Genomic DNA, 26,357 nt, shown 5'->3' with positions numbered 1-26,357 from the left:
CAACTCAACCTCTGACCACAACTACAACTCCAACAACCACAACAACACCCACTACTACGATCTTGACATCGCCTGCTCCAGCTACCACATCAACAACAATTCCTTCAACCACGACTCCTATACCCACTACTACAATCTTAACTTCGACAGCTCCATCTACCACAAAAACAACAACTCTGCCTTCTACTACAACTCCAACCTCTACTCCTACATCAACCTCAACAGGAGCATCAACTACCCAGTGCACTGGTGAAGAAAGTTGTGTGTGGTCAGACTGGATCAACCTTGGTCAGCCAACCTCTGGCTCTGAAGGTGGAGATAATGAATCCATTAAGAACATCATTGCTAGTGGTTATCACATTTGCTCAGCTCCAGAGGCAGTTGAATGTAGAGCAAAACAATACCCTGGACTTCAGATCTCTCAGCTTGGCCAAGACGTGACTTGCAATCCATCCGTTGGACTGATTTGTAAAAACAATGAGCAAGGTCTTCAGCAAAAGTGCTTCGATTACGAGATACGAGTGAAATGTTGTCAATGTCCTCCCACAACACACATCCCGACAACAACAACAACAACAACAACAGTTCTGTCGACCACGACTCCTACACCCACTACTACAATCTTAACTTCAACAGCTCCATCTACCACAAAAACAACAACTCTGCCTTCTACTACAACTCCAACCTCTACTCCTACATCAACCTCAACAGGAGCATCAACTACCCAGTGCACTGGTGAAGAAAGTTGTGTGTGGTCAGATTGGATCAACCTTGGTCAGCCAACCTCTGGCTCCGAAGGTGGAGATAATGAATCCATTAAGAACATCATTGCTAGTGGTTATCACATTTGCTCAATTCCAGAGGCAGTTGAATGTAGAGCAAAACAATACCCTGGACTTCAGATCTCTCAGCTTGGCCAAGACGTGACTTGCAATCCATCCGTTGGACTGATTTGTAAAAACAATGAGCAAGGTCTTCAGCAAAAGTGCTTCGATTACGAGATACGAGTGAAATGTTGTCAATGTCCTCCCACAACACACATCCCGACAACAACAACAACAACTACAACAGTTCTGTCGACCACGATTCCTACACCCACTACTACAATCTTAACTTCGACAGCTCCATCTACCACAAAAACAACAACTCTGCCTTCTACTACAACTCCAACCTCTACTCCTACATCAACCTCAACAGGAGCATCAACTACCCAGTGCACTGGTGAAGAAAGTTGTGTGTGGTCAGACTGGATCAACCTTGGTCAGCCAACCTCTGGCTCTGAAGGTGGAGATAATGAATCCATTAAGAACATCATTGCTAGTGGTTATCACATTTGCTCAATTCCAGAGGCAGTTGAATGTAGAGCAAAGCAATACCCTGGACTTCAGATCTCTCAGCTTGGCCAAGACGTGACTTGCAATCCATCCGTTGGACTGATTTGTAAAAACAATGAGCAAGGTCTTCAGCAAAAGTGCTTCGATTACGAGATACGAGTGAAATGTTGTCAATGTCCTCCCACAACACACATCCCGACAACAACAACAACAACAACAACAGTTCTGTCGACCACGACTCCTACACCCACTACTACAATCTTAACTTCAACAGCTCCATCTACCACAAAAACAACTACTCTGCCTTCTACTACAACTCCAACCTCTACTCCTACATCAACCTCAACAGGAGCATCAACTACCCAGTGCACTGGTGAAGAAAGTTGTGTGTGGTCAGACTGGATCAACCTTGGTCAGCCAACCTCTGGCTCTGAAGGTGGAGATAATGAATCCATTAAGAACATCATTGCTAGTGGTTATCACATTTGCTCAGCTCCAGAGGCAGTTGAATGTAGAGCAAAACAATACCCTGGACTTCAGATCTCTCAGCTTGGCCAAGACGTGACTTGCAATCCATCCGTTGGACTGATTTGTAAAAACAATGAGCAAGGTCTTCAGCAAAAGTGCTTCGATTACGAGATACGGGTGAAATGTTGTCAATGTCCTCCCACAACACACATCCCGACAACAACAACAACAACAACAACAGTTCTGTCGACCACGACTCCTACACCCACTACTACAATCTTAACTTCAACAGCTCCATCTACCACAAAAACAACAACTCTGCCTTCTACTACAACTCCAACCTCTACTCCTACATCAACCTCAACAGGAGCATCAACTACCCAGTGCACTGGTGAAGAAAGTTGTGTGTGGTCAGACTGGATCAACCTTGGTCAGCCAACCTCTGGCTCTGAAGGTGGAGATAATGAATCCATTAAGAACATCATTGCTAGTGGTTATCACATTTGCTCAGCTCCAGAGGCAGTTGAATGTAGAGCAAAACAATACCCTGGACTTCAGATCTCTCAGCTTGGCCAAGACGTGACTTGCAATCCATCCGTTGGACTGATTTGTAAAAACAATGAGCAAGGTCTTCAGCAAAAGTGCTTCGATTACGAGATACGAGTGAAATGTTGTCAATGTCCTCCCACAACACACATCCCGACAACAACAACAACAACAACAACAGTTCTGTCGACCACGACTCCTACACCCACTACTACAATCTTAACTTCAACAGCTCCATCTACCACAAAAACAACAACTCTGCCTTCTACTACAACTCCAACCTCTACTCCTACATCAACCTCAACAGGAGCATCAACTACCCAGTGCACTGGTGAAGAAAGTTGTGTGTGGTCAGACTGGATCAACCTTGGTCAGCCAACCTCTGGCTCTGAAGGTGGAGATAATGAATCCATTAAGAACATCATTGCTAGTGGTTATCACATTTGCTCAATTCCAGAGGCAGTTGAATGTAGAGCAAAGCAATACCCTGGACTTCAGATCTCTCAGCTTGGCCAAGACGTGACTTGCAATCCATCCGTTGGACTGATTTGTAAAAACAATGAGCAAGGTCTTCAGCAAAAGTGCTTCGATTACGAGATACGAGTGAAATGTTGTCAATGTCCTCCCACAACACACATCCCGACAACAACAACAACAACAACAACAGTTCTGTCGACCACGACTCCTACACCCACTACTACAATCTTAACTTCAACAGCTCCATCTACCACAAAAACAACAACTCTGCCTTCTACTACAACTCCAACCTCTACTCCTACATCAACCTCAACAGGAGCATCAACTACCCAGTGCACTGGTGAAGAAAGTTGTGTGTGGTCAGACTGGATCAACCTTGGTCAGCCAACCTCTGGCTCTGAAGGTGGAGATAATGAATCCATTAAGAACATCATTGCTAGTGGTTATCACATTTGCTCAATTCCAGAGGCAGTTGAATGTAGAGCAAAACAATACCCTGGACTTCAGATCTCTCAGCTTGGCCAAGACGTGACTTGCAATCCATCCGTTGGACTGATTTGTAAAAACAATGAGCAAGGTCTTCAGCAAAAGTGCTTCGATTACGAGATACGAGTGAAATGTTGTCAATGTCCTCCCACAACACACATCCCGACAACAACAACAACAACAACAACAGTTCTGTCGACCACGACTCCTACACCCACTACTACAATCTTAACTTCAACAGCTCCATCTACCACAAAAACAACAACTCTGCCTTCTACTACAACTCCAACCTCTACTCCTACATCAACCTCAACAGGAGCATCAACTACCCAGTGCACTGGTGAAGAAAGTTGTGTGTGGTCAGACTGGATCAACCTTGGTCAGCCAACCTCTGGCTCTGAAGGTGGAGATAATGAATCCATTAAGAACATCATTGCTAGTGGTTATCACATTTGCTCAGCTCCAGAGGCAGTTGAATGTAGAGCAAAACAATACCCTGGACTTCAGATCTCTCAGCTTGGCCAAGACGTGACTTGCAATCCATCCGTTGGACTGATTTGTAAAAACAATGAGCAAGGTCTTCAGCAAAAGTGCTTCGATTACGAGATACGAGTGAAATGTTGTCAATGTCCTCCCACAACACACATCCCGACAACAACAACAACAACAACAACAGTTCTGTCGACCACGACTCCTACACCCACTACTACAATCTTAACTTCAACAGCTCCATCTACCACAAAAACAACAACTCTGCCTTCTACTACAACTCCAACCTCTACTCCTACATCAACCTCAACAGGAGCATCAACTACCCAGTGCACTGGTGAAGAAAGTTGTGTGTGGTCAGACTGGATCAACCTTGGTCAGCCAACCTCTGGCTCTGAAGGTGGAGATAATGAATCCATTAAGAACATCATTGCTAGTGGTTATCACATTTGCTCAATTCCAGAGGCAGTTGAATGTAGAGCAAAACAATACCCTGGACTTCAGATCTCTCAGCTTGGCCAAGACGTGACTTGCAATCCATCCGTTGGACTGATTTGTAAAAACAATGAGCAAGGTCTTCAGCAAAAGTGCTTCGATTACGAGATACGAGTGAAATGTTGTCAATGTCCTCCCACAACACACATCCCGACAACAACAACAACAACAACAACAGTTCTGTCGACCACGACTCCTACACCCACTACTACAATCTTAACTTCAACAGCTCCATCTACCACAAAAACAACTACTCTGCCTTCTACTACAACTCCAACCTCTACTCCTACATCAACCTCAACAGGAGCATCAACTACCCAGTGCACTGGTGAAGAAAGTTGTGTGTGGTCAGACTGGATCAACCTTGGTCAGCCAACCTCTGGCTCTGAAGGTGGAGATAATGAATCCATTAAGAACATCATTGCTAGTGGTTATCACATTTGCTCAGCTCCAGAGGCAGTTGAATGTAGAGCAAAACAATACCCTGGACTTCAGATCTCTCAGCTTGGCCAAGACGTGACTTGCAATCCATCCGTTGGACTGATTTGTAAAAACAATGAGCAAGGTCTTCAGCAAAAGTGCTTCGATTACGAGATACGAGTGAAATGTTGTCAATGTCCTCCCACAACACACATCCCGACAACAACAACAACAACAACAACAGTTCTGTCGACCACGACTCCTACACCCACTACTACAATCTTAACTTCAACAGCTCCATCTACCACAAAAACAACTACTCTGCCTTCTACTACAACTCCAACCTCTACTCCTACATCAACCTCAACAGGAGCATCAACTACCCAGTGCACTGGTGAAGAAAGTTGTGTGTGGTCAGACTGGATCAACCTTGGTCAGCCAACCTCTGGCTCTGAAGGTGGAGATAATGAATCCATTAAGAACATCATTGCTAGTGGTTATCACATTTGCTCAGCTCCAGAGGCAGTTGAATGTAGAGCAAAACAATACCCTGGACTTCAGATCTCTCAGCTTGGCCAAGACGTGACTTGCAATCCATCCGTTGGACTGATTTGTAAAAACAATGAGCAAGGTCTTCAGCAAAAGTGCTTCGATTACGAGATACGAGTGAAATGTTGTCAATGTCCTCCCACAACACACATCCCGACAACAACAACAACAACAACAACAGTTCTGTCGACCACGACTCCTACACCCACTACTACAATCTTAACTTCAACAGCTCCATCTACCACAAAAACAACAACTCTGCCTTCTACTACAACTCCAACCTCTACTCCTACATCAACCTCAACAGGAGCATCAACTACCCAGTGCACTGGTGAAGAAAGTTGTGTGTGGTCAGACTGGATCAACCTTGGTCAGCCAACCTCTGGCTCTGAAGGTGGAGATAATGAATCCATTAAGAACATCATTGCTAGTGGTTATCACATTTGCTCAATTCCAGAGGCAGTTGAATGTAGAGCAAAACAATACCCTGGACTTCAGATCTCTCAGCTTGGCCAAGACGTGACTTGCAATCCATCCGTTGGACTGATTTGTAAAAACAATGAGCAAGGTCTTCAGCAAAAGTGCTTCGATTACGAGATACGAGTGAAATGTTGTCAATGTCCTCCCACAACACACATCCCGACAACAACAACAACAACAACAACAGTTCTGTCGACCACGACTCCTACACCCACTACTACAATCTTAACTTCGACAGCTCCATCTACCACAAAAACAACAACTCTGCCTTCTACTACAACTCCAACCTCTACTCCTACATCAACCTCAACAGGAGCATCAACTACCCAGTGCACTGGTGAAGAAAGTTGTGTGTGGTCAGACTGGATCAACCTTGGTCAGCCAACCTCTGGCTCTGAAGGTGGAGATAATGAATCCATTAAGAACATCATTGCTAGTGGTTATCACATTTGCTCAATTCCAGAGGCAGTTGAATGTAGAGCAAAACAATACCCTGGACTTCAGATCTCTCAGCTTGGCCAAGACGTGACTTGCAATCCATCCGTTGGACTGATTTGTAAAAACAATGAGCAAGGTCTTCAGCAAAAGTGCTTCGATTACGAGATACGAGTGAAATGTTGTCAATGTCCTCCCACAACACACATCCCGACAACAACAACAACAACAACAACAGTTCTGTCGACCACGACTCCTACACCCACTACTACAATCTTAACTTCAACAGCTCCATCTACCACAAAAACAACAACTCTGCCTTCTACTACAACTCCAACCTCTACTCCTACATCAACCTCAACAGGAGCATCAACTACCCAGTGCACTGGTGAAGAAAGTTGTGTGTGGTCAGACTGGATCAACCTTGGTCAGCCAACCTCTGGCTCTGAAGGTGGAGATAATGAATCCATTAAGAACATCATTGCTAGTGGTTATCACATTTGCTCAGCTCCAGAGGCAGTTGAATGTAGAGCAAAACAATACCCTGGACTTCAGATCTCTCAGCTTGGCCAAGACGTGACTTGCAATCCATCCGTTGGACTGATTTGTAAAAACAATGAGCAAGGTCTTCAGCAAAAGTGCTTCGATTACGAGATACGAGTGAAATGTTGTCAATGTCCTCCCACAACACACATCCCGACAACAACAACAACAACAACAACAGTTCTGTCGACCACGACTCCTACACCCACTACTACAATCTTAACTTCAACAGCTCCATCTACCACAAAAACAACTACTCTGCCTTCTACTACAACTCCAACCTCTACTCCTACATCAACCTCAACAGGAGCATCAACTACCCAGTGCACTGGTGAAGAAAGTTGTGTGTGGTCAGACTGGATCAACCTTGGTCAGCCAACCTCTGGCTCTGAAGGTGGAGATAATGAATCCATTAAGAACATCATTGCTAGTGGTTATCACATTTGCTCAATTCCAGAGGCAGTTGAATGTAGAGCAAAACAATACCCTGGACTTCAGATCTCTCAGCTTGGCCAAGACGTGACTTGCAATCCATCCGTTGGACTGATTTGTAAAAACAATGAGCAAGGTCTTCAGCAAAAGTGCTTCGATTACGAGATACGAGTGAAATGTTGTCAATGTCCTCCCACAACACACATCCCGACAACAACAACAACAACAACAACAGTTCTGTCGACCACGACTCCTACACCCACTACTACAATCTTAACTTCAACAGCTCCATCTACCACAAAAACAACAACTCTGCCTTCTACTACAACTCCAACCTCTACTCCTACATCAACCTCAACAGGAGCATCAACTACCCAGTGCACTGGTGAAGAAAGTTGTGTGTGGTCAGACTGGATCAACCTTGGTCAGCCAACCTCTGGCTCTGAAGGTGGAGATAATGAATCCATTAAGAACATCATTGCTAGTGGTTATCACATTTGCTCAATTCCAGAGGCAGTTGAATGTAGAGCAAAACAATACCCTGGACTTCAGATCTCTCAGCTTGGCCAAGACGTGACTTGCAATCCATCCGTTGGACTGATTTGTAAAAACAATGAGCAAGGTCTTCAGCAAAAGTGCTTCGATTACGAGATACGAGTGAAATGTTGTCAATGTCCTCCCACAACACACATCCCGACAACAACAACAACAACAACAACAGTTCTGTCGACCACGACTCCTACACCCACTACTACAATCTTAACTTCAACAGCTCCATCTACCACAAAAACAACAACTCTGCCTTCTACTACAACTCCAACCTCTACTCCTACATCAACCTCAACAGGAGCATCAACTACCCAGTGCACTGGTGAAGAAAGTTGTGTGTGGTCAGACTGGATCAACCTTGGTCAGCCAACCTCTGGCTCTGAAGGTGGAGATAATGAATCCATTAAGAACATCATTGCTAGTGGTTATCACATTTGCTCAATTCCAGAGGCAGTTGAATGTAGAGCAAAACAATACCCTGGACTTCAGATCTCTCAGCTTGGCCAAGACGTGACTTGCAATCCATCCGTTGGACTGATTTGTAAAAACAATGAGCAAGGTCTTCAGCAAAAGTGCTTCGATTACGAGATACGAGTGAAATGTTGTCAATGTCCTCCCACAACACACATCCCGACAACAACAACAACAACAACAACAGTTCTGTCGACCACGACTCCTACACCCACTACTACAATCTTAACTTCAACAGCTCCATCTACCACAAAAACAACTACTCTGCCTTCTACTACAACTCCAACCTCTACTCCTACATCAACCTCAACAGGAGCATCAACTACCCAGTGCACTGGTGAAGAAAGTTGTGTGTGGTCAGACTGGATCAACCTTGGTCAGCCAACCTCTGGCTCTGAAGGTGGAGATAATGAATCCATTAAGAACATCATTGCTAGTGGTTATCACATTTGCTCAGCTCCAGAGGCAGTTGAATGTAGAGCAAAACAATACCCTGGACTTCAGATCTCTCAGCTTGGCCAAGACGTGACTTGCAATCCATCCGTTGGACTGATTTGTAAAAACAATGAGCAAGGTCTTCAGCAAAAGTGCTTCGATTACGAGATACGAGTGAAATGTTGTCAATGTCCTCCCACAACACACATCCCGACAACAACAACAACAACAACAACAGTTCTGTCGACCACGACTCCTACACCCACTACTACAATCTTAACTTCAACAGCTCCATCTACCACAAAAACAACAACTCTGCCTTCTACTACAACTCCAACCTCTACTCCTACATCAACCTCAACAGGAGCATCAACTACCCAGTGCACTGGTGAAGAAAGTTGTATGTGGTCAGACTGGATCAACCTTGGTCAGCCAACCTCTGGCTCTGAAGGTGGAGATAATGAATCCATTAAGAACATCATTGCTAGTGGTTATCACATTTGCTCAATTCCAGAGGCAGTTGAATGTAGAGCAAAGCAATACCCTGGACTTCAGATCTCTCAGCTTGGCCAAGACGTGACTTGCAATCCATCCGTTGGACTGATTTGTAAAAACAATGAGCAAGGTCTTCAGCAAAAGTGCTTCGATTACGAGATACGAGTGAAATGTTGTCAATGTCCTCCCACAACACACATCCCGACAACAACAACAACAACAACAACAGTTCTGTCGACCACGACTCCTACACCCACTACTACAATCTTAACTTCAACAGCTCCATCTACCACAAAAACAACAACTCTGCCTTCTACTACAACTCCAACCTCTACTCCTACATCAACCTCAACAGGAGCATCAACTACCCAGTGCACTGGTGAAGAAAGTTGTGTGTGGTCAGACTGGATCAACCTTGGTCAGCCAACCTCTGGCTCTGAAGGTGGAGATAATGAATCCATTAAGAACATCATTGCTAGTGGTTATCACATTTGCTCAATTCCAGAGGCAGTTGAATGTAGAGCAAAACAATACCCTGGACTTCAGATCTCTCAGCTTGGCCAAGACGTGACTTGCAATCCATCCGTTGGACTGATTTGTAAAAACAATGAGCAAGGTCTTCAGCAAAAGTGCTTCGATTACGAGATACGAGTGAAATGTTGTCAATGTCCTCCCACAACACACATCCCGACAACAACAACAACAACAACAACAGTTCTGTCGACCACGACTCCTACACCCACTACTACAATCTTAACTTCGACAGCTCCATCTACCACAAAAACAACTACTCTGCCTTCTACTACAACTCCAACCTCTACTCCTACATCAACCTCAACAGGAGCATCAACTACCCAGTGCACTGGTGAAGAAAGTTGTGTGTGGTCAGACTGGATCAACCTTGGTCAGCCAACCTCTGGCTCTGAAGGTGGAGATAATGAATCCATTAAGAACATCATTGCTAGTGGTTATCACATTTGCTCAGCTCCAGAGGCAGTTGAATGTAGAGCAAAACAATACCCTGGACTTCAGATCTCTCAGCTTGGCCAAGACGTGACTTGCAATCCATCCGTTGGACTGATTTGTAAAAACAATGAGCAAGGTCTTCAGCAAAAGTGCTTCGATTACGAGATACGAGTGAAATGTTGTCAATGTCCTCCCACAACACACATCCCGACAACAACAACAACAACAACAACAGTTCTGTCGACCACGACTCCTACACCCACTACTACAATCTTAACTTCAACAGCTCCATCTACCACAAAAACAACAACTCTGCCTTCTACTACAACTCCAACCTCTACTCCTACATCAACCTCAACAGGAGCATCAACTACCCAGTGCACTGGTGAAGAAAGTTGTATGTGGTCAGACTGGATCAACCTTGGTCAGCCAACCTCTGGCTCTGAAGGTGGAGATAATGAATCCATTAAGAACATCATTGCTAGTGGTTATCACATTTGCTCAATTCCAGAGGCAGTTGAATGTAGAGCAAAACAATACCCTGGACTTCAGATCTCTCAGCTTGGCCAAGACGTGACTTGCAATCCATCCGTTGGACTGATTTGTAAAAACAATGAGCAAGGTCTTCAGCAAAAGTGCTTCGATTACGAGATACGAGTGAAATGTTGTCAATGTCCTCCCACAACACACATCCCGACAACAACAACAACAACAACAACAGTTCTGTCGACCACGACTCCTACACCCACTACTACAATCTTAACTTCAACAGCTCCATCTACCACAAAAACAACTACTCTGCCTTCTACTACAACTCCAACCTCTACTCCTACATCAACCTCAACAGGAGCATCAACTACCCAGTGCACTGGTGAAGAAAGTTGTGTGTGGTCAGACTGGATCAACCTTGGTCAGCCAACCTCTGGCTCTGAAGGTGGAGATAATGAATCCATTAAGAACATCATTGCTAGTGGTTATCACATTTGCTCAATTCCAGAGGCAGTTGAATGTAGAGCAAAACAATACCCTGGACTTCAGATCTCTCAGCTTGGCCAAGACGTGACTTGCAATCCATCCGTTGGACTGATTTGTAAAAACAATGAGCAAGGTCTTCAGCAAAAGTGCTTCGATTACGAGATACGAGTGAAATGTTGTCAATGTCCTCCCACAACACACATCCCGACAACAACAACAACAACAACAACAGTTCTGTCGACCACGACTCCTACACCCACTACTACAATCTTAACTTCAACAGCTCCATCTACCACAAAAACAACAACTCTGCCTTCTACTACAACTCCAACCCCTACTCCTACATCAACCTCAACAGGAGCATCAACTACCCAGTGCACTGGTGAAGAAAGTTGTGTGTGGTCAGACTGGATCAACCTTGGTCAGCCAACCTCTGGCTCTGAAGGTGGAGATAATGAATCCATTAAGAACATCATTGCTAGTGGTTATCACATTTGCTCAATTCCAGAGGCAGTTGAATGTAGAGCAAAACAATACCCTGGACTTCAGATCTCTCAGCTTGGCCAAGACGTGACTTGCAATCCATCCGTTGGACTGATTTGTAAAAACAATGAGCAAGGTCTTCAGCAAAAGTGCTTCGATTACGAGATACGAGTGAAATGTTGTCAATGTCCTCCCACAACACACATCCCGACAACAACAACAACAACAACAACAGTTCTGTCGACCACGACTCCTACACCCACTACTACAATCTTAACTTCAACAGCTCCATCTACCACAAAAACAACTACTCTGCCTTCTACTACAACTCCAACCTCTACTCCTACATCAACCTCAACAGGAGCATCAACTACCCAGTGCACTGGTGAAGAAAGTTGTGTGTGGTCAGACTGGATCAACCTTGGTCAGCCAACCTCTGGCTCTGAAGGTGGAGATAATGAATCCATTAAGAACATCATTGCTAGTGGTTATCACATTTGCTCAGCTCCAGAGGCAGTTGAATGTAGAGCAAAGCAATACCCTGGACTTCAGATCTCTCAGCTTGGCCAAGACGTGACTTGCAATCCATCCGTTGGACTGATTTGTAAAAACAATGAGCAAGGTCTTCAGCAAAAGTGCTTCGATTACGAGATACGAGTGAAATGTTGTCAATGTCCTCCCACAACACACATCCCGACAACAACAACAACAACAACAACAGTTCTGTCGACCACGACTCCTACACCCACTACTACAATCTTAACTTCAACAGCTCCATCTACCACAAAAACAACAACTCTGCCTTCTACTACAACTCCAACCTCTACTCCTACATCAACCTCAACAGGAGCATCAACTACCCAGTGCACTGGTGAAGAAAGTTGTGTGTGGTCAGACTGGATCAACCTTGGTCAGCCAACCTCTGGCTCTGAAGGTGGAGATAATGAATCCATTAAGAACATCATTGCTAGTGGTTATCACATTTGCTCAATTCCAGAGGCAGTTGAATGTAGAGCAAAACAATACCCTGGACTTCAGATCTCTCAGCTTGGCCAAGACGTGACTTGCAATCCATCCGTTGGACTGATTTGTAAAAACAATGAGCAAGGTCTTCAGCAAAAGTGCTTCGATTACGAGATACGAGTGAAATGTTGTCAATGTCCTCCCACAACACACATCCCGACAACAACAACAACAACAACAACAGTTCTGTCGACCACGACTCCTACACCCACTACTACAATCTTAACTTCGACAGCTCCATCTACCACAAAAACAACTACTCTGCCTTCTACTACAACTCCAACCTCTACTCCTACATCAACCTCAACAGGAGCATCAACTACCCAGTGCACTGGTGAAGAAAGTTGTGTGTGGTCAGACTGGATCAACCTTGGTCAGCCAACCTCTGGCTCTGAAGGTGGAGATAATGAATCCATTAAGAACATCATTGCTAGTGGTTATCACATTTGCTCAGCTCCAGAGGCAGTTGAATGTAGAGCAAAACAATACCCTGGACTTCAGATCTCTCAGCTTGGCCAAGACGTGACTTGCAATCCATCCGTTGGACTGATTTGTAAAAACAATGAGCAAGGTCTTCAGCAAAAGTGCTTCGATTACGAGATACGAGTGAAATGTTGTCAATGTCCTCCCACAACACACATCCCGACAACAACAACAACAACAACAACAGTTCTGTCGACCACGACTCCTACACCCACTACTACAATCTTAACTTCAACAGCTCCATCTACCACAAAAACAACAACTCTGCCTTCTACTACAACTCCAACCTCTACTCCTACATCAACCTCAACAGGAGCATCAACTACCCAGTGCACTGGTGAAGAAAGTTGTATGTGGTCAGACTGGATCAACCTTGGTCAGCCAACCTCTGGCTCTGAAGGTGGAGATAATGAATCCATTAAGAACATCATTGCTAGTGGTTATCACATTTGCTCAATTCCAGAGGCAGTTGAATGTAGAGCAAAGCAATACCCTGGACTTCAGATCTCTCAGCTTGGCCAAGACGTGACTTGCAATCCATCCGTTGGACTGATTTGTAAAAACAATGAGCAAGGTCTTCAGCAAAAGTGCTTCGATTACGAGATACGAGTGAAATGTTGTCAATGTCCTCCCACAACACACATCCCGACAACAACAACAACAACAACAACAGTTCTGTCGACCACGACTCCTACACCCACTACTACAATCTTAACTTCAACAGCTCCATCTACCACAAAAACAACTACTCTGCCTTCTACTACAACTCCAACCTCTACTCCTACATCAACCTCAACAGGAGCATCAACTACCCAGTGCACTGGTGAAGAAAGTTGTGTGTGGTCAGACTGGATCAACCTTGGTCAGCCAACCTCTGGCTCTGAAGGTGGAGATAATGAATCCATTAAGAACATCATTGCTAGTGGTTATCACATTTGCTCAATTCCAGAGGCAGTTGAATGTAGAGCAAAACAATACCCTGGACTTCAGATCTCTCAGCTTGGCCAAGACGTGACTTGCAATCCATCCGTTGGACTGATTTGTAAAAACAATGAGCAAGGTCTTCAGCAAAAGTGCTTCGATTACGAGATACGAGTGAAATGTTGTCAATGTCCTCCCACAACACACATCCCGACAACAACAACAACAACAACAACAGTTCTGTCGACCACGACTCCTACACCCACTACTACAATCTTAACTTCAACAGCTCCATCTACCACAAAAACAACAACTCTGCCTTCTACTACAACTCCAACCTCTACTCCTACATCAACCTCAACAGGAGCATCAACTACCCAGTGCACTGGTGAAGAAAGTTGTGTGTGGTCAGACTGGATCAACCTTGGTCAGCCAACCTCTGGCTCTGAAGGTGGAGATAATGAATCCATTAAGAACATCATTGCTAGTGGTTATCACATTTGCTCAATTCCAGAGGCAGTTGAATGTAGAGCAAAACAATACCCTGGACTTCAGATCTCTCAGCTTGGCCAAGACGTGACTTGCAATCCATCCGTTGGACTGATTTGTAAAAACAATGAGCAAGGTCTTCAGCAAAAGTGCTTCGATTACGAGATACGAGTGAAATGTTGTCAATGTCCTCCCACAACACACATCCCGACAACAACAACAACAACAACAACAGTTCTGTCGACCACGACTCCTACACCCACTACTACAATCTTAACTTCAACAGCTCCATCTACCACAAAAACAACTACTCTGCCTTCTACTACAACTCCAACCTCTACTCCTACATCAACCTCAACAGGAGCATCAACTACCCAGTGCACTGGTGAAGAAAGTTGTGTGTGGTCAGACTGGATCAACCTTGGTCAGCCAACCTCTGGCTCTGAAGGTGGAGATAATGAATCCATTAAGAACATCATTGCTAGTGGTTATCACATTTGCTCAGCTCCAGAGGCAGTTGAATGTAGAGCAAAACAATACCCTGGACTTCAGATCTCTCAGCTTGGCCAAGACGTGACTTGCAATCCATCCGTTGGACTGATTTGTAAAAACAATGAGCAAGGTCTTCAGCAAAAGTGCTTCGATTACGAGATACGAGTGAAATGTTGTCAATGTCCTCCCACAACACACATCCCGACAACAACAACAACAACAACAACAGTTCTGTCGACCACGACTCCTACACCCACTACTACAATCTTAACTTCAACAGCTCCATCTACCACAAAAACAACAACTCTGCCTTCTACTACAACTCCAACCTCTACTCCTACATCAACCTCAACAGGAGCATCAACTACCCAGTGCACTGGTGAAGAAAGTTGTGTGTGGTCAGACTGGATCAACCTTGGTCAGCCAACCTCTGGCTCTGAAGGTGGAGATAATGAATCCATTAAGAACATCATTGCTAGTGGTTATCACATTTGCTCAATTCCAGAGGCAGTTGAATGTAGAGCAAAGCAATACCCTGGACTTCAGATCTCTCAGCTTGGCCAAGACGTGACTTGCAATCCATCCGTTGGACTGATTTGTAAAAACAATGAGCAAGGTCTTCAGCAAAAGTGCTTCGATTACGAGATACGAGTGAAATGTTGTCAATGTCCTCCCACAACACACATCCCGACAACAACAACAACAACAACAACAGTTCTGTCGACCACGACTCCTACACCCACTACTACAATCTTAACTTCAACAGCTCCATCTACCACAAAAACAACTACTCTGCCTTCTACTACAACTCCAACCTCTACTCCTACATCAACCTCAACAGGAGCATCAACTACCCAGTGCACTGGTGAAGAAAGTTGTGTGTGGTCAGACTGGATCAACCTTGGTCAGCCAACCTCTGGCTCTGAAGGTGGAGATAATGAATCCATTAAGAACATCATTGCTAGTGGTTATCACATTTGCTCAGCTCCAGAGGCAGTTGAATGTAGAGCAAAACAATACCCTGGACTTCAGATCTCTCAGCTTGGCCAAGACGTGACTTGCAATCCATCCGTTGGACTGATTTGTAAAAACAATGAGCAAGGTCTTCAGCAAAAGTGCTTCGATTACGAGATACGAGTGAAATGTTGTCAATGTCCTCCCACAACACACATCCCGACAACAACAACAACAACAACAACAGTTCTGTCGACCACGACTCCTACACCCACTACTACAATCTTAACTTCGACAGCTCCATCTACCACAAAAACAACAACTCTGCCTTCTACTACAACTCCAACCTCTACTCCTACATCAACCTCAACAGGAGCATCAACTACCCAGTGCACTGGTGAAGAAAGTTGTGTGTGGTCAGACTGGATCAACCTTGGTCAGCCAACCTCTGGCTCTGAAGGTGGAGATAATGAATCCATTAAGAACATCATTGCTAGTGGTTATCACATTTGCTCAGCTCCAGAGGCAGTTGAATGTAGAGCAAAACAATACCCTGGACTTCAGATCTCTCAGCTTGGCCAAGACGTGACTTGCAATCCATCCGTTGGACTGATTTGTAAAAACAATGAGCAAGGTCTTCAGCAAAAGTGCTTCGATTACGAGATACGAGTGAAATGTTGTCAATGTCCTCCCACAACACACATCCCGACAACAACAACAACAACAACAACAGTTCTGTCGACCACGACTCCTACACCCACTACTACAATCTTAACTTCAACAGCTCCATCTACCACAAAAACAACTACTCTGCCTTCTACTACAACTCCAACCTCTACTCCTACATCAACCTCAACAGGAGCATCAACTACCCAGTGCACTGGTGAAGAAAGTTGTGTGTGGTCAGACTGGATCAACCTTGGTCAGCCAACCTCTGGCTCTGAAGGTGGAGATAATGAATCCATTAAGAACATCATTGCTAGTGGTTATCACATTTGCTCAGCTCCAGAGGCAGTTGAATGTAGAGCAAAACAATACCCTGGACTTCAGATCTCTCAGCTTGGCCAAGACGTGACTTGCAATCCATCCGTTGGACTGATTTGTAAAAACAATGAGCAAGGTCTTCAGCAAAAGTGCTTCGATTACGAGATACGAGTGAAATGTTGTCAATGTCCTCCCACAACACACATCCCGACAACAACAACAACAACAACAACAGTTCTGTCGACCACGACTCCTACACCTACTACTACAATCTTAACTTCAACAGCTCCATCTACCACAAAAACAACAACTCTGCCTTCTACTACAACTCCAACCTCTACTCCTACATCAACCTCAACAGGAGCATCAACTACCCAGTGCACTGGTGAAGAAAGTTGTGTGTGGTCAGACTGGATCAACCTTGGTCAGCCAACCTCTGGCTCTGAAGGTGGAGATAATGAATCCATTAAGAACATCATTGCTAGTGGTTATCACATTTGCTCAGCTCCAGAGGCAGTTGAATGTAGAGCAAAACAATACCCTGGACTTCAGATCTCTCAGCTTGGCCAAGACGTGACTTGCAATCCATCCGTTGGACTGATTTGTAAAAACAATGAGCAAGGTCTTCAGCAAAAGTGCTTCGATTACGAGATACGAGTGAAATGTTGTCAATGTCCTCCCACAACACACATCCCGACAACAACAACAACAACAACAACAGTTCTGTCGACCACGACTCCTACACCCACTACTACAATCTTAACTTCAACAGCTCCATCTACCACAAAAACAACTACTCTGCCTTCTACTACAACTCCAACCTCTACTCCTACATCAACCTCAACAGGAGCATCAACTACCCAGTGCACTGGTGAAGAAAGTTGTGTGTGGTCAGACTGGATCAACCTTGGTCAGCCAACCTCTGGCTCTGAAGGTGGAGATAATGAATCCATTAAGAACATCATTGCTAGTGGTTATCACATTTGCTCAGCTCCAGAGGCAGTTGAATGTAGAGCAAAACAATACCCTGGACTTCAGATCTCTCAGCTTGGCCAAGACGTGACTTGCAATCCATCCGTTGGACTGATTTGTAAAAACAATGAGCAAGGTCTTCAGCAAAAGTGCTTCGATTACGAGATACGAGTGAAATGTTGTCAATGTCCTCCCACAACACACATCCCGACAACAACAACAACAACAACAACAGTTCTGTCGACCACGACTCCTACACCCACTACTACAATCTTAACTTCGACAGCTCCATCTACCACAAAAACAACTACTCTGCCTTCTACTACAACTCCAACCTCTACTCCTACATCAACCTCAACAGGAGCATCAACTACCCAGTGCACTGGTGAAGAAAGTTGTGTGTGGTCAGACTGGATCAACCTTGGTCAGCCAACCTCTGGCTCTGAAGGTGGAGATAATGAATCCATTAAGAACATCATTGCTAGTGGTTATCACATTTGCTCAGCTCCAGAGGCAGTTGAATGTAGAGCAAAACAATACCCTGGACTTCAGATCTCTCAGCTTGGCCAAGACGTGACTTGCAATCCATCCGTTGGACTGATTTGTAAAAACAATGAGCAAGGTCTTCAGCAAAAGTGCTTCGATTACGAGATACGAGTGAAATGTTGTCAATGTCCTCCCACAACACACATCCCGATCACCACAGAATTTGTTCCCACGACAACAACAACAACAACTCAGCCACCCATAACTAGTACTTTTCCTACAACCTCATTTCCTGTAACATCTGGTGGAACAACATCACCAACAATTACATCCACTGAACCCGTTTGTTTTTGCCATTTCAATCATCGTGATTTCTCCATTGGTAAGTTTTTATTTTCCACCTTTTCACATTTGAAACCTTTTGTATTTTACCATTAGTTCAGTCATTCATAATATTCAGTTTATATTGAATTATGCATGTTCAATTGTACAAAATGTAATACTCTTCAAAATACTTTCAGGCTCAATTGTTTACAATGTCTCTGACCATGATGGATGGTGCTACATTGGTCTCTGCAACAAGACTTGCAAAGTAGAAACCCGTTCCTTCAGATGTGATGTAACAACTACCCCAGTTACCACTACTTCACCCACCACTACACTGCTCCCAACAACAACAACAATACCACATACAACAGAAAGACCAACCACCACCCCAAAATCTACAATTGAGCAACACTGTCCCCATGAACATCCTCCAAGACAGGTATTTGCTCTTCTATAGATAAAAACTTTTGTGGAAACATTCCATAGGAATTATTATTTACAAAATGGTGATTCATAAAAACACATAAAAAATTGTATGATTTTGTAGACATTTCCTGCAAGCCTAATATTTGTCTGTGTTTGTAGAACGGTGACAGCTGGAAACATAACCAGTGCACCAACGGAACATGCGCCAACGGGAAAGTTATTTATGAGCATGTACATTGTGAGACTCCGAAGCCAATAGCATGTGAAAATAACTATCCTCCGATCAAAGTGTATGACGAATCTGGATGTTGTTTCCACTATGAGTGTCAATGTAAGTTCACAACAAAGTTTTAAAAAAAGTTTAGTCTTTGTTTTACAAATTGTACTTTATCGATTGATTTTAGTTCAAAATCTGAAAAATAATCCTTACTCTTGACTGGTTTAGAGTTATCTTATAGTTAATAGCAGTACATGCACATGAATGTCTCACATTGGAAACATTTCAGCACCACACTATTCATTTAGCATAAAACATTCCATATCCGTGTCCTTCTAAATGCTAATTGTTCTCTTCTTACTAAGGTATCTGCTATGGTTGGGGAGACCCTCACTATGTCACCTTTGATGGAACATACTATGGCTTCCAAGGAAATTGTTCTTACGTCTTGGTCAAAGAAATCCTGCCAAAGTACAACTTCAGTGTTGTAATCGACAATTACTATTGTGATGCCCCAGATGGACTTTCCTGTCCTCAGTCTCTGACAATTTATTACCAATCTTACAAGATATTCATGACCAAGAAGGACGTTGATGGAGTTTTCACAAGTCTGGTAATTAAAATATCTCAAATGCTGTATCTTCAAGAAATTTTTCCTAGAATAGAGATTAGATTTTCGATTAGCTTAAATATTTATTAGCTTTCATTTAAGATGGATATACTTCCTCTATGTATTAGATATAGGAGACATTGGGTATAGAAATTATTGTAACCATTTTGTCGATCTCTTAATATTTTTGTCTTAGATTTATGTAAACCAGCAACGCATCATCCCAGCATATGAGACCAAGGACTTCCGCATCACAGACAACGGAATTGAGACCCTTTTAGTCATACCAGCAATTAATGCCAAGGTGTCTTTCACTGGTCTTATGTTTAGCATATACCTGCCCTGGGACCAGTTCAGTGGCAACACTGAGGGACAGTGTGGTGAGTACAGGTGTTTTATGGTCACTCTGTTGCCATGATTACCCCATGATGTCTCATTGTCTAACGATGGTTTTCAATCTTATTCAGGTACATGTGACAACAACCGGACAGATGACTGCCGCTTGCCAGATGGAACTATCGATTCATCTTGTCCAGACATGGCACACCAATGGCATGTTGCTGACCACAATAACAGTCAGTGCACACCACCACTACCACCACCAGAACCGACACCAACACCACCAACAGGCTGCGATCCACCCATTTGTCATCTCATTCAAAGCAAGTAAGTAGCAATTAGTATTCACAATACATCTCCTCTGTAGTATCGATAACCTCTCAATCAGAATAATCTCAGTGCGAACAGTAACTTGACATACTAAAACACGGCAATCATTTGACAAAGCCTGATGACAAAACAAAGTGAATTAACATATTTAAATATCTACTCTAACTGAAGCATGACATCTTTTCAAGGGTCTTTGAGAGTTGCCATAAGATAATCCCCTATGAGCCATTCCTTGTGGCATGTTTCTTTGATGTGTGCCATATGGATGATGTTACCATTGGCTGCACCAGCTTGCAGACCTATGCTGATGCATGTGCACAAGCAGGAGTCTGTATTGAGTGGAGAAATTATACAAATGGACAATGTGGTAAGTAGGTCACTCCTCAAGACCATAAAGCTCAGACAACCTCTCTATGATGTAGCTTATTGGTAATTAACCTTTTTATCTCACCTGCTACAGACTTCACATGCGAGAAACCCAAGGTTTATAATGCCTGCGGTCCACAAGTTGAACCAACCTGTAATGCCTGGTATGTATAATGCTGTTGTTGTTCAGTGGATGGGTATAACGACTAGGAAAAGTCTCTCAGCTATTGAAACTTTTTTTGAATATCTCTGCAGGTACAATTTTAAATTCATCCAGACTCAAAATGAGTTCAGCGTCATGGGAGATATACAATTGGAGGGATGCTATTGCCCTCCTGGTACCACTTTGATGAGTTCCAGCTCAAACTACTGTATCCCCAGCTGTGGTAAGAATGGTCAAATAACAGCATTGTATATTGAGGGTGTGGGGACCTACAGTATTGTGCTGTGATAGTAGCTACATCCTGCTGGCCTTCACTTTGGGAAGCACAAAGTGTTAATTGTTCGTTGCTACTGTAGTTGTCTTTTGAAATTGATTTTTTTTTTAAATGTCCACAGCATTTTTCAGATACTTCAATGGTGTGGGTTTTGGTTTATTTTGATTGATATTGATTTTATCAAGTGATTCCGGTACATACAGTACATTATCAAAACAAAGTAGTGGAATGGACTTCAATGACTTCGTTTTTGAATGTATTTTTTTCTCTTTGGTTCATCAGATATTTGTCCGTTGCCAAATGGAGAATGGAAAGAGGTAAAATTGTGTTTGAATTTCACTCACAGGTTTTAGTAGGGAAGAACAACTATTCATTTCTGATATACACATTAACATCATGTGGGTAGTTCACTTTTGACAATCATGTATAATAATGTATGCAATAATAATAACTATAATAATAACAATAATGTATTACATTTCTATAGTGCTTTTCATAGAACAAAGCACTTCAGTAATTTATGATTCCACACACTAAATGATTAAACCTTGTACTGGTAGTGTCCATACAAACCTTGATGTGCTTAAAATATTCCTCATTGCAGGCTAATGAGACCTGGGTGAGCAACTGCCAGGATTGTGTATGTGACCCATACAGTCTGGAAATCCAGTGCCAGCCGGTGGCATGCCAACATCAGCCTCCTCTCACCTGTGATCAGGAGGGCCAAGTTAAGGTCGTAGAAACTGTTGACTGTTGTCAAAAGGACAAATGCGGTGAGTGACTTCCTTGGATAATATTCTCTTTATGGGGGCTTTGGAACAACTCTTTAAAAACATTTATATTTTTGGTGATTACCTAATATATCCAACCAATGTGGCTACTTGCATATTTTTTAAAACAATAGTTGTTTCTTTCCAAACAGAGTGTGATGTCACACGATGCTCTACTTCCAAGATAACTTGTCCAGTCGGATTTGAGATAGAGGCAACTATGGGAGTCTGCTGCCCAACTTATCAATGCGGTGAGTATGAGTTTGCATGTGCTTGAGTGTGTGTGTACAGTATTTGTGCATATTACAGAAATCCCAACATGTTACTTGCAGTATTGAGTGATTATCCATGTTCTTTGCCCCACAGTGCCAAAGGATGTCTGTGTGTTTAACAACACTGAATATCAGGTGCGGATGCGTTCTATGCTATGTTATTTGGCCTGTCCCACCACTTATAAATTATCAACACTTTTGAATGTAACTTATTAAAAGAGGACAATGTTATTTTACTTGCATACGCAAAAAAAATAAAATAAGTTAAACTAAACAAATACCTTCATTAAGCTATCAGGGTGCCAACAAAAAATGTTTTGGTCAATCCATGTATGAGATTAGATAGGACAAAAAAAAGCATCTCAATTCATAGATTTTCCATTGAAATATTGTATTTTCTCATTCCAGCCAGGTGCCAATGTTCCTGGGGACAAGTGCAAGAATTGTGTGTGTGGTGACAGGGTGGATGCCCAATCCCATCTACATATCATTGAGTGTCAACCTACTGAATGTGACACTCACTGCCAGCAGGTAAGTGATCTCCATTGACACATCTACACACTTTAGCCTCATTATGTAATTCAACATACTTAGTGTAATGTGAGTCCTTATCCATGTAAAAATATTATAATAACACTGATTCCTCTGCGTTCACTATTGGACTACTACTGGATAAGTGTAATTTACTAGTGAGTTACCAGGATCACAAATTGGTATAAGAGAGATCATGTGCACATCATAAAGGTTTTCTCCTCTCTGGTCTGTCTTCTTCCTTTCAGGGCTATGATCATCAAGCTGTTCCTGGGCAGTGTTGTGGGAAGTGTGTACAGACAAGCTGTGTGGTTATGCTGCCAGATAATACCACACACACTATTCAGGTAAAATAGCATCAGGCAGCATTATTTATCTCTCACACAGATTCACAATTTTTTGTTACTTTTTACAATTCATAAAACATACAGTCCTATTTCCCTTGATTATTTAAAAAGAGCAACATGTAATTTTAATCTAGCACTCAAGTGTTACACAAAATAACTATCTTAGCGATGATATAGTATATCTTATCTTTTATCATTTGAAGAATCTCCTGTTAATATATTTCACATTCTCACCTCTATAGCCTGGTTCCATCTGGATACCATCTGGAGACAAGTGTCTCAAGTTTGAGTGCGTAAAGATTATGGACCAATTCATCCCAATTGAGGCTAAAACCGTGTGCCCTGACTTCCACCCAGAAGATTGCATACCCGTGAGTTACAATAACTATCTGGCAAATTATCTGGGTCTGGGAAACTGGCCCATTTAAAAACTGGACAATGTGCAAATTCATACTTGTGAAATACAGTTTAAATATGCCCAGTCGCTCAGACCAAGGCCTGTTGCGTACCTACTGTGTATTTATGTGAGGTTATTTACACCTGTTGCGTAAAGTGAACAATGCAAGAACACTGCACTGAAAAACATGTGGAGTGAGTTTGGTAAACGCTACGCCAGTGACTTAAAAATGTTCTTGTTTTTTCTTCTATTTTCTTGTTTTTAAGGGAACTGAAGTCATTGCTCCAGATGGTTGCTGCCATGTCTGTGAGTGTATTTTTAACACCATCCTTTGTGATAGACATTTGTAAATCATTCTTGCCCTTTATCAGGTATTGGAAAATGTCACTTTTGTGTGCAGGTGTTCCAACATATAAGCCATGCAACGTGACAAAGGGAAAAGTGTACCTGGACAGCAATGGGTGCAAGTCTGCAAACGAGGTGGAAGTGACAACATGCGGAGGATCCTGTGGCACCTACGCCATGTGAGTATTTTGATCATTCCTGAAATATTTCAGGAACACTAACACATTAATCCTCCCAATTAAATAGAATTGGGCTGCCTGTCTAAATGCAAACTACAAATTATATTTTCACTAATATGTTATGTTACAATGGCTGTGTTTACAAAGGCAGCCCTATGCTGATATTCTGCCCAATTATTGTCAAAAGAGCTCATCTGATTGGTCATTACATCAGAATTCGGCTGCCTGTTTAAACACAGCCAATGTTATATAATTACAACTGCTACCATCACTACATCCGCATAATAACATCGCCTCTCCTTTATGTTTTCAGGTATTCTCTTGAGGCCAACATGATGGAGCGCTCTTGTACCTGTTGTCGGGAAGTATCCACCACCAAGAAGGAAGTGGAGATGATCTGCCCAGACGGGTCAAAGTTCAACCACTCCTACATTCACATCAATAAATGTGGCTGCCAGAGGACAGAGTGCGTGACCCCAGAGGCGACCCAGGTCGCAGGGTCACGACGCAGGAGAAGATGAATGACTCTCCACTACTATCCCTTTACTGCTTAGATTAGTTCTCTATTTATGCTCAAGTTGTTCACTTTCCTGCAAAGTAATCTCCTAGAAGGAGAAAAAGTTTCAGCTTTTTTGTCAAATTTAGTTTTGTTTTAGCCATTCAAAACACATAAATAAAGTTGGCAATAGGCTATGCATACATACCACGTTCTTGTTTTCATTCCTTTTGAAAGTCTGTTGAGAAATATTTGAAATATTTGATTGCAGACACCCAGTTCAACAATGGCCTATCCTCTTCCAGATAAACAACCACAATTCAAAGTGTCAAACACTTATTTACATTTGAGATGGTGTTAGTTCAGAAAAACGGATCAGTAATCAGAAGGTTGCTGGTTTCAGATCCCTGGCGCCACTTCCTACTGTTGTCCTTGAGCAACGCACTTAGCTAACCTCTAGATATATCCAGGGACAACACTGTGGCTGACCCTGTGCTCCTCTCTATACAGTACTAAAGACACATTTTCATCTTTGATGGACTAATAAAGTAATAAAGTATTATGCACTTAAACAATTTATTTCAAATGTTTTTGATAGTGTTTGTCAAACTGCGTGAACAGAAATGAGAAGGTTCCCACCTTAGTTGGAGGGAATTAAATAACAATTTTGCTATTATAACCAGTCCTCTGTTACAGATGACTTACCTTACCAATGATATAACCTCACAAAAATCAGACAAAATGTGAAATAAACTTGATTCAAATCAAAACTAATATTGCAGAAAAGAGCACTCTGCCTGCTTTATAACATGATCATGTTGTACTGACTTGTCTACAACTGGCACAACAAGTGTCCAAAAGGACAACAAAATGTTGAGGCTGTTTAAAAGGAAAAATACTTTCTACAGTTTTTTTGAAGCCCCTAATATGAAAGAGAATGATTTTCAAAAACATACCATTTATTTAAATAAAAGTCTGTGTGGTGCTATGGGCAGGGTAGACAGATTTTTAGAAGATCATGCCTTGAGGTGGAGTGGATTAGATACACTTTTCAATGCTAATTGTATTGACGCTGAATCAACATTGAAAGTCCCACCTATGTAGGCAAACAACATTCCTGTGAGATTAAAAGTAAGCAGTAGAACAGGTAGGGTCACCTTAATAGGGACCCCATTGCACAAAGGCCATAATACTAGGACTGTTTATTAGTTTTACCCATCTCCAGGCACTGTATACTTGCTGCCAAGTCATCAAAAAGGAACTCTGAGCTCACAAAAAGTGGGTCATATGTTTGACATAATTAGACCAGGGGCAGTAAAATACCTATTAATATAATAAATAAATGAGTCAATTAATTAAGCAATTTTTTTTATTTTTTATGTAAACATTTCTCAAACATGGTGTTGTTAGGGAACCTCTCTTTACTAGCCTATATAGCCAATAAACAGTAAACATATGTTGCTTAACTGTGTGCTCCACCCTGGATAGTTAATCCTGAGTCATTTCTCCCACTTTATTCAACATGTTTTAATATTACACTTACTTTTACATAAAGGTTCCTGTATCAACCTACCTTAATCTAACCTTTAGTTACACTTAACATTAAGCTGTCACCCATAAATCATCACAGTTTGTT

At 42.7% G+C, this 26,357-nt stretch overlaps 1 protein-coding gene and 1 long non-coding RNA gene across 2 annotated transcripts in view; both read left to right on the top strand.

Annotated features, from left to right (window-relative positions):
- Window positions 1–20,582, top strand: part of LOC139412437 (mucin-5B-like) — a 34,065-nt gene extending 13,483 nt beyond the window's left edge. Inside the window, exons 29-65 of the mRNA XM_071159227.1 lie at window positions 8–697; window positions 1,541–1,707; window positions 2,044–2,173; window positions 2,507–2,589; window positions 2,974–3,127; window positions 3,488–3,670; window positions 4,039–4,137; window positions 4,525–4,623; window positions 5,011–5,109; window positions 5,497–5,595; window positions 5,983–6,073; window positions 6,327–6,452; window positions 8,331–8,959; window positions 9,314–9,445; window positions 9,782–9,988; window positions 10,357–10,455; window positions 10,843–10,941; window positions 11,329–11,427; window positions 11,815–11,913; window positions 12,301–12,399; window positions 12,787–12,885; window positions 13,273–13,371; window positions 13,759–13,857; window positions 14,245–14,343; window positions 14,731–14,829; window positions 15,217–15,315; window positions 15,703–15,801; window positions 16,189–16,287; window positions 16,675–16,773; window positions 17,161–17,259; window positions 17,647–17,745; window positions 18,133–18,223; window positions 18,916–19,098; window positions 19,245–19,416; window positions 19,668–19,915; window positions 20,109–20,292; window positions 20,380–20,582. Coding sequence (XP_071015328.1) covers window positions 8–697; window positions 1,541–1,707; window positions 2,044–2,173; window positions 2,507–2,589; window positions 2,974–3,127; window positions 3,488–3,670; window positions 4,039–4,137; window positions 4,525–4,623; window positions 5,011–5,109; window positions 5,497–5,595; window positions 5,983–6,073; window positions 6,327–6,452; window positions 8,331–8,959; window positions 9,314–9,445; window positions 9,782–9,988; window positions 10,357–10,455; window positions 10,843–10,941; window positions 11,329–11,427; window positions 11,815–11,913; window positions 12,301–12,399; window positions 12,787–12,885; window positions 13,273–13,371; window positions 13,759–13,857; window positions 14,245–14,343; window positions 14,731–14,829; window positions 15,217–15,315; window positions 15,703–15,801; window positions 16,189–16,287; window positions 16,675–16,773; window positions 17,161–17,259; window positions 17,647–17,745; window positions 18,133–18,223; window positions 18,916–19,098; window positions 19,245–19,416; window positions 19,668–19,915; window positions 20,109–20,292; window positions 20,380–20,582 — 5,653 coding nt within the window. The remainder of the gene's footprint in view (window positions 1–7; window positions 698–1,540; window positions 1,708–2,043; window positions 2,174–2,506; window positions 2,590–2,973; window positions 3,128–3,487; window positions 3,671–4,038; window positions 4,138–4,524; window positions 4,624–5,010; window positions 5,110–5,496; window positions 5,596–5,982; window positions 6,074–6,326; window positions 6,453–8,330; window positions 8,960–9,313; window positions 9,446–9,781; window positions 9,989–10,356; window positions 10,456–10,842; window positions 10,942–11,328; window positions 11,428–11,814; window positions 11,914–12,300; window positions 12,400–12,786; window positions 12,886–13,272; window positions 13,372–13,758; window positions 13,858–14,244; window positions 14,344–14,730; window positions 14,830–15,216; window positions 15,316–15,702; window positions 15,802–16,188; window positions 16,288–16,674; window positions 16,774–17,160; window positions 17,260–17,646; window positions 17,746–18,132; window positions 18,224–18,915; window positions 19,099–19,244; window positions 19,417–19,667; window positions 19,916–20,108; window positions 20,293–20,379) is intronic.
- A 2,253-nt stretch (window positions 20,583–22,835) lies between these two features.
- Window positions 22,836–23,676, top strand: LOC139411537 (uncharacterized). Its single transcript, XR_011634608.1, has 3 exons — window positions 22,836–22,957; window positions 23,206–23,304; window positions 23,547–23,676. It is a non-coding gene; the product is annotated as an uncharacterized lncRNA (long non-coding RNA).
- Window positions 23,677–26,357: the final 2,681 nt, after the last annotated feature.

This window comes from Oncorhynchus clarkii, chromosome 6, assembly GCF_045791955.1.
Source record: "Oncorhynchus clarkii lewisi isolate Uvic-CL-2024 chromosome 6, UVic_Ocla_1.0, whole genome shotgun sequence".
NCBI lineage: Eukaryota > Metazoa > Chordata > Actinopteri > Salmoniformes > Salmonidae > Oncorhynchus > Oncorhynchus clarkii.
This window is presented reverse-complemented; position numbering and strand designations above follow the sequence as displayed.